This window comes from Hyperolius riggenbachi, chromosome 1 (assembly GCF_040937935.1).
Source record: "Hyperolius riggenbachi isolate aHypRig1 chromosome 1, aHypRig1.pri, whole genome shotgun sequence".
NCBI classification, from domain to species: Eukaryota; Metazoa; Chordata; class Amphibia; order Anura; family Hyperoliidae; genus Hyperolius; species Hyperolius riggenbachi.
Genome location: NC_090646.1, coordinates 349061910 through 349081491, shown reverse-complemented (window position 1 = coordinate 349081491; position 19582 = coordinate 349061910). Strand labels below are relative to the sequence as shown.

General features: G+C 44.6%; 1 protein-coding gene across 3 annotated transcripts in view; it reads right to left on the bottom strand.

Annotated features, from left to right (window-relative positions):
- LOC137512834 (guanine nucleotide-binding protein subunit alpha-15-like) overlaps positions 1-19582 on the bottom strand; it is a 101900-nt gene that overhangs the window by 34941 nt on the left and 47377 nt on the right. For all 3 annotated transcript variants that reach the window (XM_068234087.1, XM_068234088.1, XM_068234089.1), the window contains exon 3: positions 6912-7066. In XM_068234087.1, coding sequence (XP_068090188.1) covers positions 6912-7066 — 155 coding nt within the window. The remainder of the gene's footprint in view (positions 1-6911; positions 7067-19582) is intronic.

Genomic DNA, 19582 nt, shown 5'->3' with positions numbered 1-19582 from the left:
ACCAATGCGGATTCCGCCGCTCTGCCTGGACGGCTTGCGGCGGTTTTTCCGCGTTGAGACGCGCTGCTGGATGCGGAAACAGCCGCCTCACCTCGAGAGACGGCGGCTTTTCCGCGTTTCCTCACATATACTCATTTAAATATAAAGCTTATTATATAATTCTTATTAAAACAATTAATCATATAAGAAATAATTGCATATTAAAATGTAATAATATAAAATCATTTTCTATATATTTGTCATTCTTATAAAATAAATATAATATGTTCAACCGGCAGAGGTAACAATCTATATTAATAATGTTAATTTTATAAGACTATGAAACCGCCAGGTGGCATCATTAAATCCTCTTTAACTAATTGGGAAAACCCCTTGTTTTATATTTTATATCTCTTCTTGCTGGCTGTAACGTCCTTGTACAAGAACACGTCAACAACCCTCTAAAACTAAAACAATCTCACAAGAATGTTTCACAGACCCAAATCATCACTAGCTTTTAAATATTTTTCAAAGTATTAAATTATATTATATAGGGTTTAACAATAACTATTTCTTTCTTTAGAAGAACTGTATTGATTATAAATATTTATATATACATACACATATGACAGCTTTTCCTGCATAAATAAAACCGCTAGAATTCTGACAGTAGAAATCTGACAGAAGCGACAGGTTTTGGTCTAGTCCATCTTTTCATAGGGGATTTTAAGGGATTTATTTATTTTCAAAAGCACTTAGTGAATGGCAGTTGCTCTGTCCAACTGCCCAAAAACTGTGTAGCGAGCAGGGAGGCTGGCCAGCATCATTGTTTAAATCCTTTTTAGGGAATATCTTTATAAAGAATAAACCCTTGCTGAGAATCCCCTATGAAGAGATGGACTAGTCCAAAACCTGTCACTTCTGTCAAATGTCTACTACCTACTGTAAGTGACAGCAACATAGGAGAAAAGTAATTTATGGCTCATTTTACTCTGGAAAAAATGTACTTATTTGTCTACGTTTGCACATATTTTAAATTTTACAATTTTTCACCATAGTGCCCCTTTAATGCAGTCGCAGTACTGATTGTTTGCTCCTTTGTCCACATTTCTGTTCAGCTTGAATGATACTGTAGCATTGCAGCCATGCACAAACAAGTACTGTACATACATAACAAACACGCACAAGCAAGTCACATAAATCAACCAACTACATAGCGTGCACTTGGGAATTTAGGAGGGGAAGAAAGTGTCAGTAGAATGGGAAAGGACCTTACTTTACACTGTTCACAAAACAGGGCGCAGACTTAATGGTGTAACTAAGGAGCTTGGGGTCCCAGTAAAAATTTTACACAGGGCCCCAAGCACTCTATTGATATGGACAGGCTCGGATTTACCTCACAGGAGCCTATAGGTAAAGATGTCTTGGCACCTTAGACTTCACCCTCCATGAACCTACAAACCCCGGCCGAGCTGCACTGCGAGTTTGCTGGCTGTCCCAGCTGTCCCTTCTCCCCTACCTTCCTTGCCCACCATAGGTAGCCACTGGTACCCATAAGAATTATATAGCCAGATGTACCCTCAATATTTAGTAGCTAGAGGCGCACCCAAGTAGGTAGCTAGAGGAACCTCAGTATTGGTTAGCAAGAGGTCAGTGGAACGCCGAGAGCAGGGTCTATGGCTAAAAGTATTGGAGGCAGACATTCTCATCAAGACTCTGCATAAGGAAGGAAAGAGGGATGCACTCGGGGAGGGGAGTGAGCCACCTTTCCATCATCAGGCACCTGTAGGCACGTGCCTATAGTGCCTTATGGTAAATCCGACCCTGGATATGGATCTCCAAAGCCTACCAAGGACCGCTGCTGTGTCAGAGAGCTGTATTTAGAGTAAAGCTCCGTCCTCACGCAATGCTTCTTCCTGTCATTGGGTATGCACAATGTCACGTTGTCAAAAACATGTGCGGTTCTTGCCTTTTCCATGATTGCTAACTCAGTAAAGGACCAGCCTTTAAAGCGTTGCCATCATATAAATCCAGCATAGCGGGGTCTGAACCCTCTTTTAAAGTAATTATAGATGATGGTGTACCTTGAAATGAATCACAACGCTACGCATCGGGAGCGAACAAGACTTCAAGCGATGGCAGCACTTTGTGCGGGAGTCGTTGGGGATCTTAATGATCCAATTCTCCATGACGGTCGGAGCGCGATGCCAGCAACGTTCACGTGGTTGCGCGTCTGTACCCATGTCGCGATATCGCGGAAACGACCGATCGCTTCTCAAATAAATCGAGGTTCGTCAGGAAAATCGTCAGGAAAAATCGTGATGTGGGTACATAGCTTTAGTAAGCAGTTTGTTAAGGATTAGCATTATGTAATGCACATGTAGAGGTGTTCATTATCAGCATATCATCAATGATAAGGTGGATGGAGGGCCCCTCTGGTCCAGGGGCCCCAGTGTGGTTGCAACCTTTGCATACCCTATTGCTATGCAACTACTTGGACTACAATGCAGCAGTACTACATGTAGTCTATAATCCTATGACAAAGATCATAGCTAGAAGACTAGAAACCTTCATCAAAGCAATCTTGAGTGACCATCTGACTAGCCGTATGAATTTTATAAAATTGTGCTTAAAGTAGTCAAAAGTTTTCTCCGTACATCAGCTTTTTGCTAGTTATAAACCTGCAAAAGATAATAGTAATCATCATTATCTACGGTATATGACACTATGGACAAACACCCCAAGCTAATTCAATCTGTCAGATTGCCTTTTACAAAATTCCATGATTGAAGGTCCAGAGTGAGCTTTCCCATGAATTCAGGGTAAATCAGGGATGGAAACAAGGTGATCCCCTGCCCTATATGCTTTTTAACCTGACATTGGAAAGAATAATTACAAGGGCTGGAATAAGCCCAAGTTGGACTTTACTAAACAGAATAATCCTTGGGTTACGCTGACAATATAAACCTGTTTACCAGGAAATCTGGAGTACTTGTTAAATGCCTTAAAGAGTAACTGTCAGGCTGCAGAAGCTAATTTAAACCTCTATTCTCCTGTGTTAAACAGTTTAGAAGGAAGCCAAAAAGGCATTACTGAAGATAAAAATCTCTCTTACCTTTGATGTGTGCTTATCAGCAAAGCTGTTAGACCCAAGCAGGACGCAAGCCGCATACTATACTGCAAAGCATTCTGGGGCCCTCCCCTCGGCTGCTAATGAGACGTTACAGCAGCTTGTAATCAGTCCAGCGCGTAGCACAGATAAATCTCCGGGCAGAGTACACTGCAGGAGTCAGCTATTGTTCCTAGCCACATGGCTAATTAATATTCACTGCACACTGTGTTATTCAGTACGAGCTTTTCTGTGATCAGGAAGAAGGCAGGACATGACGACACATTTGGCTTCATAGGAGACAGAAAAACATGGAACCTGCCATGAGCTGTCAGGAGCATCAATCTCTGCATATACTATATAAAAATTCTGTGAAGTACAAACGTGGACAGTGAAATGCATATGTAATGTAAGTACAGCCAATCTTTAGCTACTGATATATGTGTTTATTTTCTCTGAGACCCTATACCTAACAGCTCCTCTTTAAACAAAGAGAGGAAGCTTCCTATAAAGCTGGATTAAAGGGAACCTTTAAGATGTGGAATGCATTGCCACAGGAAGTCGTTATGGCAAACTCTATACCTGCATTTAAAGGGGGCTTAGATGCTTTCCTTGCGTTGAAAGACATCCATGGCGTTGAAAGACATCCATGGCTACAATTACTAGGTTATGCCTAATGATGTTGATCCAGGGATTTTATCTGATTGTCATCTGGAGTCGGGAAGGAATTTTTCCCTTTTGGGGCTAATTGGACCATGCCTTGTGGGGTTTTTTTCGCCTTCCTCTGGATCAACAGGGATATGTGAGGGAGCAGGTAGGAATTGTAGTTTGTACTGGTTGAACTCGATGGACGTATGTCTTTTTTCAACCAAAATAACTATGTAACTATGTAACCTTAACTGAGAGGCATATAGAGGTTTCCTTTTAAATAATACCAGTTGCTGGTCAGTCCTGCTGATCTCTCTGGCTGCAATAGTAGCTGAATCGGACACCTGAAACAAGCATGCAGCTAATCCAGTCTGACTTCAGTCAGAGCACCTGATCTGCATGCTTGTTGAGGGGCTGTGGCTAAAAGTACTAGAGACACAGGATCAGCAGGAGTCAGGCAACTGGTATTATTTTAAAAGGAAAAATCGATATCCTTCTCAGTTTAGGTTCCCTTCAAGCATTAATCTTGGGGGGAAAATAACATACTTGTACTGTAATGTTGTCATATACACATAATATGCAGGACCAGAGGCATAGCTAGGGTTTTCAGCAGCCAGGGACAAAGACAGTTTTTGCCCCCCCCCCTCCCAGACAAAATGGGCGTGGCCATGCAACAGAATGTGGTCATGGGTGGAGTCAAATGTACAAATGCTGTTTAGATAGCCATATGTGCCCCCCCCCCCCGTTTGGATAGCCAAATGTGCCCCCTTTAGATAGCCAGATGTGCTCCCCTTCCCTCCATTTAGATAGCCAGGTGTGAACTCTTATAGATAGCCAGATGTGCCCCCTTTAGATAACCCGATGTGCCCTGCATTTTCTGCTGCTAACGCTTCTGCACTACCCTGCAGAGGGAGGGAGAGAAGCAGGGGCACTTCAGGCAGCCAGTGAGCCGCCTCTTATGCACGTGAGGTTGCAACAGTCAAGCTGTGCGCCCTCACAGTGCTGCGCCCGGGGACAAATGTCCCCCCTTGCCCACCCATAGCTAGGCCTCTGTGCAGGACAAGATACCTGTGAGAAGGATCTGACTACTTGCAAGGAAAGGGAAATAGAAAACCTATACATTGTAGTGTCCCACACCTTCTCATAGAAATTGGAGAGGGAGTAATATAGGGAAATTGGAGAGGGAGTAATAAAGAGAAATATGAGAGGGAACACAGTCAGAGAAAACCCATGGCCTACTTCTGCTTCACAGATGACTTTAGGTAATTTGGCATGCAAGTGAGGAGGATCTTCTTTCAATGGCTTTCTGTACACAATCAAAAATGATTTAGGCCTCATTCACACTGTCAAACACAGATGATCGTGCATTTGGAACCCACGCGACTGCACAGCCATCTGTGCAGACGTGCGTTGCGCTGCTAATCCCATTTACTACAGTTAATGGGTCAGCGCTGCTCTTTGCTGAAAAATGGATGCAGCAGTGCGATAACTCATCGCACTGCTGCGCAGCACACATAGCCTGAACATCAAACAGTGCAGTCTGCACCACTGATGTTCTTGCTGATTGCATCCTACACGCATTGCCAAAATGTGCACGGTTACGCATATAGTGTGAACAAGCCCTTAAAATGAACCAGAGACAAAGCACCCTCATGTATTTTACCATAAATATATATATATATATATATATATATATATATATATATATATATATATATATCAGTGGGGACATTAGAGAAAACACCTACCCTCCTCCCTGTTTCATTATTCACTGCTCAGCCTGCTTGTTATCAGCCCTGATAAAATCCCAGACTGAGCATTGAGTCTGGCTTTGCTCAGGAAACATTATAGCTGAGTCTGTCTTCTCTGATGTCTTTTCAAGCCCAAGTCTCCCCCCTTCTGGCTCTGCCATAATGACTCAGCTATAATGATTCCTAAGCAAAGTCAGACTGAATGCTCAGTCTGGGATTTTATCAGGGCTGTTAACAAGCAGGCTGAGCAGTGAAGAATGAAACAGAGATCAGGGTAGGTGTTTTCTCTAATGTCCCCACTGATATATATGGTAAAATACATGAGGGTGCTTCGTCTCTGGTTAACTTTAAGCCACATTTACACTGAAATTAGGGTAATTTTCTGGATACCTCAATTTACATCAGTGAAAATAACCAACAAACCTCTTTGTATCACAAATCGACAGTGCAACACATACAGTATCAGAATCGCCTTTTTTTATTCACCGAGCGACGTACCTGGAATTATTTGTGGTACACATGGCAATGGCAGTAGTATGAAAGACATGACATTGACATCAAGAACATCTACATAGATACAGACATGAGAAGCATGCATACAGAGCAAGGGAGGCAAGCAAGAAATCTAACTAGACAGTGGAGCAAGTTCTGCAAAGGAGTGCTTAGAATTTCGGGGTGGGCATCAGGTGAAATTAAGTTGCACCACCTAACATGGGGAGAGGTGCTGCTTCCCCCTCCTGGGGCCAACTATGCTACCTATACTGGGGGCAACTATACTAGCTATACTGGGGGAAACTATACTACCTACAATGGGGGCAACTATACTAGCTATACTGGGGGAAACTATACTACCTACAATGGGGGCAACTATACTAGCTATACTGGGGGAAACTATACTACCTACAATGGGGGCAACTATACTAGCTATATTGGGGCAACTATACTACCTACACTGGGGGCAACTATACTACCTATACTGGGGCAACTATACTACCTACACTGCAACTATGCTACTTATACTGGGGTAACTATATTACCTATACTAGGGCACCTATACCTGGCATTACCCGCTTAATGTGCCACACTTGCTCCTTTCTCTTTTAATACCCAGCACCTGGTATCAAATGCTCTAGGTACGCCACTGCAGAAGGGGGTCGTAGGACTCGTTCTTCCATGGGTGTAAACCGAGCAAGTGCCCTGGGGTCCAACCTTCGTAAGGACCAACCAAGTCAAGTATTGCAGAAGTCACACTAATGTCATTGTTAATACAGTGCTAACATGTACAGGACCCCACAATCTTGCCCCAGGAACCATTTTACCTAAAACAGACTGCAGCCAGGAGGGTATGGCAGGCCACTAGAAGGGGAAAATTTAATAGAACATTTCTGCAAATTCTGTTTTATTTTACTGTTCAACGTTCTTACTAGTAAGCAGAATCAAGAAGCTGGAATTCACTTCTCCTTGCATAACACTGAAGAATGCCGGGATCACACCATAACTTCTTAATGGCGGCAGCATGATGTTTTTCTATCCGGCGTAAACTATGCACGTCCAGACTTTTTATCAGTTCCCCATTGATCTGTATAGGCAGAACATAATGCATGATTATCAGACAGAGGTGCAGGAATTTCAGAAGTAAGTCACCTTACAAGCACACGTATATTACTTTAGACAAAGGTAAGTTTACATCTGAAGCCACAAGCCACTGAAAACAATAGAAATACTATCAAATCTAATTTTCTTCTCCCACCTGCTTTATGTTTAAAGCAAACCTGAAGTGAAAATAAAGGATAATGAGAAAAATGATATATATACAGTGCTGCCCATAATTATTCATGCCCCTGGCAAATTTTGACTTAACGTTACTTTTATTCAACCAGCAAGTATTTTTTTGACAGGAAATGACATATGTGTCTCCCAAAAGATACTAAGATGATGTACAAGAGGCATTATTTTGGGGGGAAAACATTTCTCAGCTTTTATTTACATTTGAGCAAAAAATGCCCAGTCCAAAATTAATCATACCCTTCTAAATAATCAATAGAAAAGCCTTTATTGGCTATTACAGCAATCAAGCCCTTCCTATAGTTGCAGACCAGCTTTTTGCATGTCTCCACGGGTTAATTTTGCCCATTCATCTTTAGCAATGAGCTCTGAATCTTTCAGGTTGGAGGGTCTTCTTGCCATCACCCAGATTTCCTTCTGCATATTATCAATTGGATTCAAGTCAGGACTCTGGCTGGGCCAATCCAAAACATTAATGTTGTTGTCCGCTAACCATTTCTTTACCACTTTTGCTGTGTGTTTTGGGTCATTGTCATGCTGAAATGTCCACTGGTGGCCAATGCCAAGTTTCTCTGCAGACTGCCTGATGTTGTTGTTGTTGAGAATCCTCGTGTATTGCTCTTTTTCATGGTGCCATTTACTGTGATTAGGTTCCCTGGTCCATTGGCTAAAAATCACCCCCAAAGCAGTAGGTTCCCACCACGTTTGACAGTGGGGATGGTGTTCTTTGGGTTGAAGGCTTCTCCTTTTTTACACCAAATGAAGTAAACATCATTGTGCCCAAACAATTCAATTTTTGTTTCGTCTGACCATAACACAGAAGACCAGAAGTCTTCTTTGTCCAGATGAGCATTTGCAAAGGCCAACTGAGCTTTTGTGTGTCTTATCTGGAGAAGTGGCATCCTCCTTGGTCTGCATCCGTGGAACCCAGCAGTGTGCAGTGTCCGTTGGATCGTCTGCCTTGAGACATTGCCACCAGCAGAGCCCAGATTCACCAGGTTGGCCTTGGTGTTGATCCTTGGATTCTTTTTAACCTGTCTCACTACCCCCCTGGCTAACACAGGTATAACTTTTGGCTTCCAACCACGTCCTCTGAGATTTTCAACAGTGCGGAACATCTTGTATTTTTTAATAATACTTTGCACTGTAGCCACTAGAACTTGAAAACATTTAGAAATGGCCTCTTTGACCCTTTCCTAACTTGTGGGCAGCCACAATGCGCAGCCACAGGTCCTCACTGAGCTCCTTTGTCTTAGCCATGTCTGTCCACAAACCAACTGCAGAGAGTTGCTGTTTTTCACCTGTTACGTTGATTAAAACAGCTGTTCCTGATTAGTCAGGGTAATTAGGATGCTTTAGCACAGCTTGGACTATTTGGAATGGTATAGAACTTTGGATTTTCCCAGAAACTGTGACAGTTTGTGAAGGGTATGAATAATTTTGGACTGGAAACTTTTTGCTCAAATGTAAATAAAAGCTGAGAAATGTTTTTTTTCCACAATAATGCCTCTTGTACATCATCTTATTATCTTTTAGGAGACACCTATGTCATTTCCCATCAAAAAATTACTTGCTGGTTGAATAAAAGTAACCAAGTAAAAATTTGCCAGGGGCATGAATAATTATGGGCAGCACTGTATATATGTATTTAGGCTCTGAGTCCTGTAGAGCCTTCTTGTTCTCCTACTGGTGTCTGCGTTCCCCCGCAGGCTCCCCGTTAGCAGGCCATGACGAATTTGGTCGTGGACTGCTTTCTTCCAGGTTGGGGATACTTCGGCAGTCTTCGGAAGAACTCGGGCTTCCGAAGACGGGCCGCTCTGTACTGCGCACTCCCGTGAGCAGTACAGAGCCACTGCTCTTCGGAAGCCCGAGTGCTTCTGAAGACTGACAAAGTCTCCCGCGGTTGGAGATTTAATCGGTGAAGCTTGCGGGGGAACGCGAACACTGGTAGGAGAATGGGGAGGCTATACAGGACCCAGAGCCTTACCTCTCCTTAGAGGAGTATCTGTTTTTTCTTTTAGATTTGACTTCAGATTCACTTTAAGTATCTAAAAGTTAAAAACAGTGGCGTAGCTAAGGAGCTGTGGGCCCCGATGCAAGTTTTACAATGGGGCCCCCCAAGCACTGTATACATAACAATTCATGCGGCACACCAAAACCTGCCAATGGCAACTACAGTGTCAGAGGTGCAAGAAGGGGATGGGGAACAGTTTGTTAATGATTACCACTATTCAAAGTATCTATAGACGTGAATATTATGAGCACAGGACCAACTGAGAGCTAATATTGTAATTAAGGGAGGGCCCTTCGGGGCCCCTGTGGCCCAAGGGCCCCGATGCGGTCGCTACCTCTGCACCCCCTATTGCTACGCCCCTGGTTAAAAATATAATTTAAAGTTTTTACTGTGAATGATGATTTTTTAAAATGTTTTTCAGCTCCCACACAGACAAATCTTGAACTATTAAACTGAAGTGATTCTTAGTCATGCAAATTTTAATCAGCCCTAATTAGCTATCAGCGAGAGTTGCTCTGCAGTCCAACGGCAGAGGAATTGTCTCAGAACCCCTAATTCTTTACCTTTACAGTGAAAAAAAAATAGTATAAAGGAACACAGCCTAGTTCTAAGTAGGATTGGGACTTTACATATACAAGTTTGCCTCATCATGTGTGTGTATACACTGATATCTATAAAACCTATAAAGATACATATATACCTCTTTATTGGAAGTGTGGTGTCCACCAACATACATGTATGTTCTAAACCACTGTTTCTCAACATTTTATTGGTATGTACCCCTTTTGAAGCACTGTACTCACCAAGTACCCCCTAGCATAGTATATTTTACCACAAGTACCCCTTGCCAATATATATTTAATCGTAGTACATGATAATTGGTTCTAAACAACTTCCAAGCATTTACTATTGCTTTTAATTAGCTAAAACACTAATTTGGTGTTTAAATAAAATTTATCATTTTCTAAAACTCTAAATTTGTTATTCTTGGTTAACCACTTAAGTACCAGAGACCGCTGGTCTAATAACGAACGAATCCCGACGAATTGCCACATATACCCGCCGCAACCGATGTAAGCCGGGATCCTCAGGACATCCACTCTGCCGTTTCTAAGACGGCAGAGTCATGCGAGCCGGTCAGGAGCCGCTTTCATTCGGAGTTGCTTACATTGATAGACACGGCCAGGAGCCCCGCTTTCATTGGCTCCTGACCGTGTCCATCAATGTAAGCCTATAGTAGTTGCTTACATTGACCAGCTGACAGGGTTCTGCCGTCAGAGACAGGCAGAGCAAGTGAGCTGCGAAGGGACACGGCAGGGATTCAGCGGCAAGATCGGCGGGAACAACGAAGACGGCAGATGCACACTGCGGCGGTGATTGAAATCTATGCCCTGTCAGCCAGGTAACCGCCAAAATAGGGCGTAGATGTCATTCACCGTGATCTGTAAGTAGTTAAGTATATCAAGCCTGAGTACCCCCTGGAACTATCAGAAGTGCCCCCTGGGGTATGCGTACCACACGTTGAGAACCTAGGTTCTAAACCATACAACCATTTAAAAGATGATGGCTCTGAGGTAGAACTGAACAGCCAGAGCTAGTTCACTGCTTTGAGTTGCAGGTGTGCCCCACAACACAGTGTTGGTGTACTGGTTGGTCAATCATATCTCAGTGACACACACTAACACACACCCAAACATGAATGGTTAGACACTTGCATAGAGAGGTGTGAACAGAGACGCCCACAGACGCTTGCAGTGACAGATGCAGAAAGGCATTGACACACATAGGAAAGCTTATTAATCTCTTTTACAAAGCAAATATTTTGTGGAGCCTGAGAATGTTTTGCCAAAGTATTTACCCAAAGGTAGTTTTAGGTATTGACCAACGCTGTTTCTTATGGTCATTAACTGGGTAACTAACAGCCCAGTGTAGTTACATTCATAGTTCTCTTTATGGATAACTTATTAAATAGTGTTTTGCAAGCAAGCTCCATGCAACAGTGGGCATTTTCCGAAGACCATGCCTGCACACTGGGCCTTAGAAACTAATATGCAGACGTTCTCCAGTGCAAAGGCTGCGGTTGCTTAGAGTTTGGTCACTTTCTGTGAACAAGGATAACACGTTGTTGGCTTTAAGGTCTTGTTCACACATAAATCTGCACATTTCTGGTCTGGTCCAGCACTGCCCTGTCAGTTTTGCATCCGTTCTCTATCAATTTTACCTGACTGGACTGGAAATGTATACCTTTTATGTATGTACACACCTATAGGAACATATACAAAACTGACAGGACCGGACCGGAAATGTACACCTTTTATGTGTGAACACTGAACACAGCCATAGAAACAAATGCAAAACTGATACAACACTGACAGGACTGGACCGGACATGTTTAGATTTGCGTGTGAACATCGCCATAGAAACACATGCAAAACTGATGCCTAAAATTGACAGGACAAAACTGGATACATTTTTATGTGTGAACCAAGTCTAGAGAAAGCATTTACAAAGCACTAACCTATTACACAGCTCTGTACAATAGATTGGGGAGGCATTACTTTAAACAAAGTTACACATGGACATTATAGCAACGGTACACAACATAGTGATGTAACAATAAACTATAGTGAATAGATTGCAATGTATGGATAAATATAGCAAACGAGTCAATGAGTTCATATGGTGGCAGAAAAGAGTAAAGGAGAAGGACCTGCCAAATACTTACAATTTAACTACTTCCCGACCGCCGTATAGACAAATGGCGGCCGGGAAGTGGACGCCGCAAGGACCGCCGTATTGACAAAATGCGGCGGTCCTTGTATGGGCATGGGCGGAGCGATCGCGTCATCCGTGACGCGATCTTCCACCGGGAGTCGGAAGCCCGGCATTTTGCCTCTGCTCGCCGGCCACTTAGCAGAGCCGGCGAGCGGAGTAATCTCCGGGATCCACCAATCAGACAGTATAAGGCACTTTGTTAGGTAAACAAAGTGCCTTATACGTGCTTCCTCCTCGCCTCGTGGTCTCATTGTTGCAGAGACCACTAGCGAGGAGGAAGCACTCTGTAAGTAGACGACAACACAGCGGTTTTTGCCTAACAGCCCCCCTGACAGGGGCGTAGCAATAGGGGGTGCAGAGGTAGCGACCGCATCGGGGCCCTTGGGCCAGAGGGGCCCCGAAGGGCCCTCCCTTAACTACAGAATTAGCTCTCTATTGGTCCTATGCTCATAATAATGACTTCTGTAGATACTTTGAATAGTAGTAATCATTAACAAACTGTTCCCCATCCCCTTCTTGCACCTCTGACACTGTAGTTGCCATTGGCAGATTTTGGTGCGCCGTATAAATTGTTATGTATAGAGTGCTTGGGGGGCCCCATTGTAAAACTTGCATCGGGGACCACAGCTCCTTAGCTACGCCACTGCCCCCTGATCACCCACCCCAGGCCTCATACCCCCCCTGATCACCCCAGCAGACCCCTGCCTAGCACCCTTGCACCCCTGCAAACCCCCCCCCCCCCCACCTGCCACTAACTAGCGATGCTGCCCCTTAGTTTAGGTCCCTAACTGCCTCCTAGTCACCCCTGATCCCCCCCCCCCTACCTTTAGATCACCCCCAGACCCCATCCCAGACTACCCCCCTGTATACTGTATACATCTGTATACAGCTACCTTACCCCCTGATCCCCCTCTGATCCCCCTCTGATCACCTGTCTATCACCTGTCCATCACTCCTCAGCACCCCCACCCATCAGAGCAGACCCTAACTGCCCCGCGGGGGTAACCGATCACCTGCCCAGGCCCTCGATTGCCCTCATACCCCCCTTCTGATTACATCCCCTGCTCTTTGTTTACATCTGTCCTCCCCAGCAATCACTAACTGATCTGCGATCAGTAACCCCCTGTGTCTGCCTCTCATCAGATCAGGACTCAGTCTGCCCCGTGCAGGCTCCTGATCAACCCCCCACCCCCTCAAATCGCCCTCAGACCCCCCCCCCCTAATCACCGTCCAAGTGCATTGTATTTGACTGTGCTGCACTTGTATTCGATTGTGCTGCGCTTGTATTTGATTGTGCTGCGATTGTATTTGATTGTCCCGTGATCTGCTTCGATTGTCCCGTGATTGTTTGATTGCCTGAGACCCCACTTCCCACCACACCCAACCCCACCCTCCCCCCCCCACCACACCCAACCCCACCCTCCCCCCCACCACCTCCAACCACCACCCTTCCTCCCACCACCTCCAACCACCACCTTCCGAGTGCATCAGATTTGCTTGTGCTGTGATTGGGAGTCGATTGTGCTGTAATTGTATTTGATTGTCCCGTGATCGACTTCGATTGCCCCGTGATTGTTTGATTGCCTGAGACCCCACTTCCCGCCACACCCAATCCCACCCTCCCCCCATCACCTTCCGAGTGCATCAGATTTGATTGGGCTGTGATTGGATTCGATTGTGCTGTAATTGTATTTGATTGTCCCGTGATCGGCTTCGATTGCCCCGTGATTGTTTGATTGCCTGAGACCCCACTTCCCGCCACACCCAATCCCACCCTCCCCCCATCACCTTCCGAGTGCATCAGATTTGATTGGGCTGTGATTGGATTCGATTGTGCTGTAATTGTATTTGATTGTCCCGTGATCGGCTTCGATTGCCCCGTGATTGTTTGATTGCCTGAGACCCCACTTCCCGCCACACCCAATCCCACCCTCCCCCCATCACCTTCCGAGTGCATCAGATTTGATTGTGCTGTGATTGGAGTCGATTGTGCTGTAATTGTATTTGATTGTCCCGTGATCGGCTTCGATTGCCCCGTGATTGTTTGATTGCCTGAGACCCCACTTCCCGCCACACCCAATCCCACCCTCCCCCCATCACCTTCCGAGTGCATCAGATTTGATTGTGCTGTGATTGGAGTCGATTGTGCTGTAATTGTATTTGATTGTCCCGTGATCGGCTTCGATTGCCCCGTGATTGTTTGATTGCCTGAGACCCCACTTCCCGCCACACCCAATCCCACCCTCCCCCCATCACCTTCCGAGTGCATCAGATTTGATTGTGCTGTGATTGGAGTCGATTGTGCTGTAATTGTATTTGATTGTCCCGTGATTGTTTGATTGCCTCTGAGACCCCACTTCCCACCAACCCCAATACCTCTCAAATACTCCCTTTTTGCTAGGTACTCTTTTTTTCTGGGTAGTCTCGGAGGAAAACCCCATAAATTTAGCAATCCAAAATGGCAAGAAGGGGGCTTTCCGATGACGAGGTATACAGGTACATGGACCAGTCGGATGAGTTCTTTTGGGAAGAATCATCCGTTGAATCTTCCGGGTCCGAATTTGAACCTGTAGAAAGCAGTGGTTCCCTGACCGAAAGTGATGACGAGGCTATGGTCCCGGGTAGAGCCAGGCGTACCAGACCCCAAGTCGTTAGACCGCAGGTGGCGCAGGATCCGCCTCAAGGGCAGCAGGGTGGTGCTAGCGCTGTTGATAGTTTTCTTGGTGAGGCAGGCACCAGCAGCGCAGCATCTCCTGGACTTGGTACCAGTACTTCTGTAGACCCTGGCGAAGTGGTGAGCGTCAGCATGGAAGTTGAAACTGGTACGGTGGCAAGTGCAGTAGTACCCCCGTCGCAGCCACCAAGAAGAAGACGGGCCCGTAGTACCCATAGACTCCCAGAGGTGCTGGCACAACCAGATTGGCAATCCCCTGATTCCGCCGCACCCGTAGTGCCCCCTTTCACCGCCCAGTCTGGAGTCCAGGTGGCGACAGCTCATCTAGGAACGGCCCTAGAATTTTTGCAGCTGTTCATCACCCAGGTTCTCTTGGACTTAATTGTGGTTGAGACCAACCGTAAAGCCACACAATTCAGCACCGAGCACCCGGAGAGCATGTATGCCCAGCCTTTCGGGTGGAAACCAGTCCAAGTTTCCGACATTAAAATCTTTTTGGCCCTTATCCTTCACTTGGGACTAATGAAACAGAATGTATTGCGGTCGTATTGGTCTACGAACCCAGTACATCATGTTCCCTTGTACCCTGCTGCCATGTCCAGGACACGATTTGAGTCCATCCTGCGATTCCTGCACTTCAACGACGACGAAACCTGTCATGAAAGGGGAGACCCTGCTTATGACCGGCTCCACAAAATTCGGCCCCTCATAGACCACCTGTCCTCAACATTTGCAGATGCTTATATCCCTGAACAGCACATCTGCGTAGACGAGTCCCTCTTATGCTTTACCGGGCGCCTTGGCATCAAACAGTACATCCCAAGCAAGCGCGCCCGGTATGGGGTGAAACTGTATAAGCTCTGTGAAAGGGCCACAGGCTATACATGTCGTTTTAGGGTCTATGAGGGAAAAGACTCAAAATTGGAGCCGGTCGGATGCCCTGACTACCTGGGGAGCAGTGGAAAGGTTGTGTGGGACTTGGTGTCACCCTTGTTCCAGAAGGGGTACCATCTTTTTGTGGACAATTACACAAGTGTGGCCCTCTTTCAGCACTTAAAGTTAGAAGGAATCCGATGCTGTGGCACTGCGCGGCCTAGTCGCCAGGGCTTCCCCCAACGGCTCATTACCACCAGACTTGAACGGGGGCAGAGGGCCGCCTTGCGTACTGAAGACCTGCTCGCGGTGAAATGGAGGGACAAGAGGGACGTTTACTTTCTGTCCACCATTCACACAGACACGACAGTCCAAATTCAACGGGCAACTAAGGTCATTGAAAAGCCCCTTGTCGTCCACGAATATAATGTCAACATGGGAGGGGTGGACTTCAATGACCAGAGGTTAGCGCCCTATTTAATGACCCGGAAAACAAGACGCTGGTATAAGAAAGTGTCTTTTTATCTGATTCAATTGGCAGTTTACAACAGCTTTGTTCTCTACAGTAAGGCTGGGAGAACTGGATCTTTCCTCCAATTTCAGGAACAGATCATTCTGGACATCCTGTATCCAGGAGGTGCCAGCCCCCCCCCCCCAGATGCAACTAGCCGACTGCATGGTTAGTGGAAAATGACACTTTGTGAAAAAAACAATAAAAATCAATTTTCCACTAACTTTTGACAAAAAATAAAATCTTCTATGAACTTACCATACTCCTAACGGAATACCTTGGGGTGTCTTCTTTCTAAAATGGGGTCATTTGTGGGGTTCCTATACTGCCCTGGCATTTTAGGGGCCCTAAACCGTGAGGAGTAGTCTGGAAATCAAATTCCGCAAAATGACCTGTGAAATCCTAAAGGTACTCATTGGACTTTGGGCCCTTTAGCGCAGTTAGGGTGCAAAAAAGTGCCACACATGTGGTATCGCCGTACTCGGGAGAAGTAGTACAATGTGTTTTGGGGTGTATTTTTACACATACCCATGCTGGGTGGGAGAAATAACTCTGTAAATGGACAATTGTGTGTAAAAAAATCAAAAGATTGTCATTTACAGAGGTATTTCTCCCACCCAGCATGGGTATGTGTAAAAATACACCCCAAAACACATTGTACTACTTCTCCCGAGTACGGCAATACCACATGTGTGGCACTTTTTTGCACTCTAACTGCGCTAAAGGGCCCAAAGTCCAATGAGTACCTTTAGGATTTCACAGGTCATTTTGCGGAATTTGATTTCCAGACTACTCCTCACGGTTTAGGGCCCCTAAAATGCCAGGGCAGTATAGGAACCCCACAAATGACCCCATTTTAGAAAGAAGACACCCCAAGGTATTCTGTTAGGAGTATGGTAAGTTCATAGAAGATTTTATTTTTTGTCAAAAGTTAGCGGAAAATTGATTTTTATTGTTTTTTTCACAAAGTGTCATTTTTCACTAACTTGTGACAAAAAATAAAATCTTCTATGAACTCACCATACTCCTAACGGAATACCTTGGGGTGTCTTCTTTCTAAAATGGGGTCATTTGTGGGGTTCCTATACTGCCCTGGCATTTTAGGGGCCCTAAACCGTGAGGAGTAGTCTGGAAATCAAATTCCGCAAAATGACCTGTGAAATCCTAAAGGTACTCATTGGACTTTGGGCCCTTTAGCGCAGTTAGGGTGCAAAAAAGTGCCACACATGTGGTATTGCTGTACTCGGAAGAAGTAGTACAATGTGTTTTGGGGTGTATTTTTACACATACCCATGCTGAGTGGGAGAAATACCTCTGTAAATGACAATCTTTTGATTTTTTTACACACAATTGTCCATTTACAGATTTATTTCTCCCACCCAGCATGGGTATGTGTAAAAATACACCCCAAAACACATTGTACTACTTCTCCTGAGTACGGCGATACCACATGTGTGGCACTTTTTTGCACCCTAACTGCGCTAAAGGGCCCAAAGTCCAATGAGTACCTTTAGGATTTCACAGGTCATTTTGCGGAATTTGATTTCCAGACTACTCCTCACGGTTTAGGGCCCCTAAAATGCCAGGGCAGTATAGGAACCCCACAAATGACCCCATTTTAGAAAGAAGACACCCCAAGGTATTCCGTTAAGAGTATGGTGAGTTCATAGAAGATTTTATTTTTTGTCACAAGTTAGTGGAAAATGACACTTTGTGAAAAAAACAATAAAAATCAATTTTCCGCTAACTTTTGACAAAAAATAAAATCTTCTATGAACTTACCATACTCCTAACGGAATACCTTGGGGTGTCTTCTTTCTAAAATGGGGTCATTTGTGGGGTTCCTATACTGCCCTGGCATTTTAGGGGCCCTAAACCGTGAGGAGTAGTCTGGAAATCAAATTCCGCAAAATGACCTGTGAAATCCTAAAGGTACTCATTGGACTTTGGGCCCCTTAGCGTACTTGGGGTGTAAAAAAGTGCCACACATGTGGTACCGCCGTACTCGGGAGAAGTAGTATAATGTGTTTTGGGGTGTATTTTTACACATACCCATGCTGGGTGGGAGAAATAACTCTGTAAATGGACAATTGTGTGTAAAACAAATTAAAAAATTGTCATTTACAGAGATATTTCTCCCACCCAGCATGGGTATGTGTAAAAATACACCCCAAAACACATTATACTACTTCTCCTGAGTACGGCAATACCACATGTGTGGCACTTTTTTGCAGCCTAACTGTGGTAAGGGGTCCAAAGTCCAATGAGCACCTTTAGGCTTTACAGGGGTGCTTACAATTTAGCACCCCCCAAAATGTCAGGACAGTAAACACACCCCACAAATGACCCCATTTTGGAAAGTAGACCCTTCAAGGTATTCAGAGAGGGGCATGGTGAGTCCGTGGCAGATTTCATTTTTTTTTTGTCGCAAGTTAGAAGAAATGGAAACTTTTTTTTTTTTTTTTCACAAAGTGTCATTTTCCGCTTACTTGTGACAAAAAATAATATCTTCTATGAACTCACTATGCCTCTCAGTGAATACTTTGGGATGTCTTCTTTCCAAAATGGGGTCATTGGGGGGGTATTTATACTATCCTGGAATTCTAGCCCCTCATGAAACATGACAGGGGTCAGAAAAGTCATAGATGCTTGAAAATGGGAAAATTCACTTTTTGCACCATAGTTTGTAAACGCTATAACTTTTACCCAAACCAATAAATATACGCTGAATGGGTATTTTTTTAATCAAAAACATGTTTGTCCACATTTTTCACGCTGCATGTATACAGAAATTTTACTTTATTTGAAAAATGTCAGCACAGAAAGTTAAAAAAATCATTTTTTTGCCAAAATTCATGTCTTTTTTGCTGAATATAATAAAAAGTAAAAATCGCAGGAGCAATCAAATAGCACCAAAAGAAAGCTTTATTAGTGACAAGAAAAGGAGCCAAAATTCATTTAGGTGGTAGGTTGTATGAGCGAGCAATAAACCGTGAAACCTGCAGTGGTCTGAATGGAAAAAAAGTGGCCGGTCCTTAAGGGGTAGAAAGCCCTAGGTCCTCAAGTGGTTAAAGAGAACCAGAGATGAAGCAACCTCATGTATTTTACCTTATAAATCAGTGGAACCATGACAGTAAACACCTAATCTGCTCTTTGTTACATTGTTCTCTGTTTAATTTGCCTGTTATCACCTCTAAGATAAGAATCCCGACTAAGCAGTCGGTCTGGCTTTGCTACAGAATAATTATAGCTGAGACTGTGTTCTCTTTGGTGTCTTCAAGTCCAAGCCTGCCCCCTGCTGGCTTTGCTCAGGAATCATTATAGCTGAGTCATTATAGCAAAGCCAGACTCAATGCTCAGTCCGGGATTCTTATCTCAGCTAGATAACAGACACTTTTAGCAGTGAGGATGGAACAGAGAGCAGGGCAAATGTTTTCTCTAATGTTCCCACTGATTTCTATGG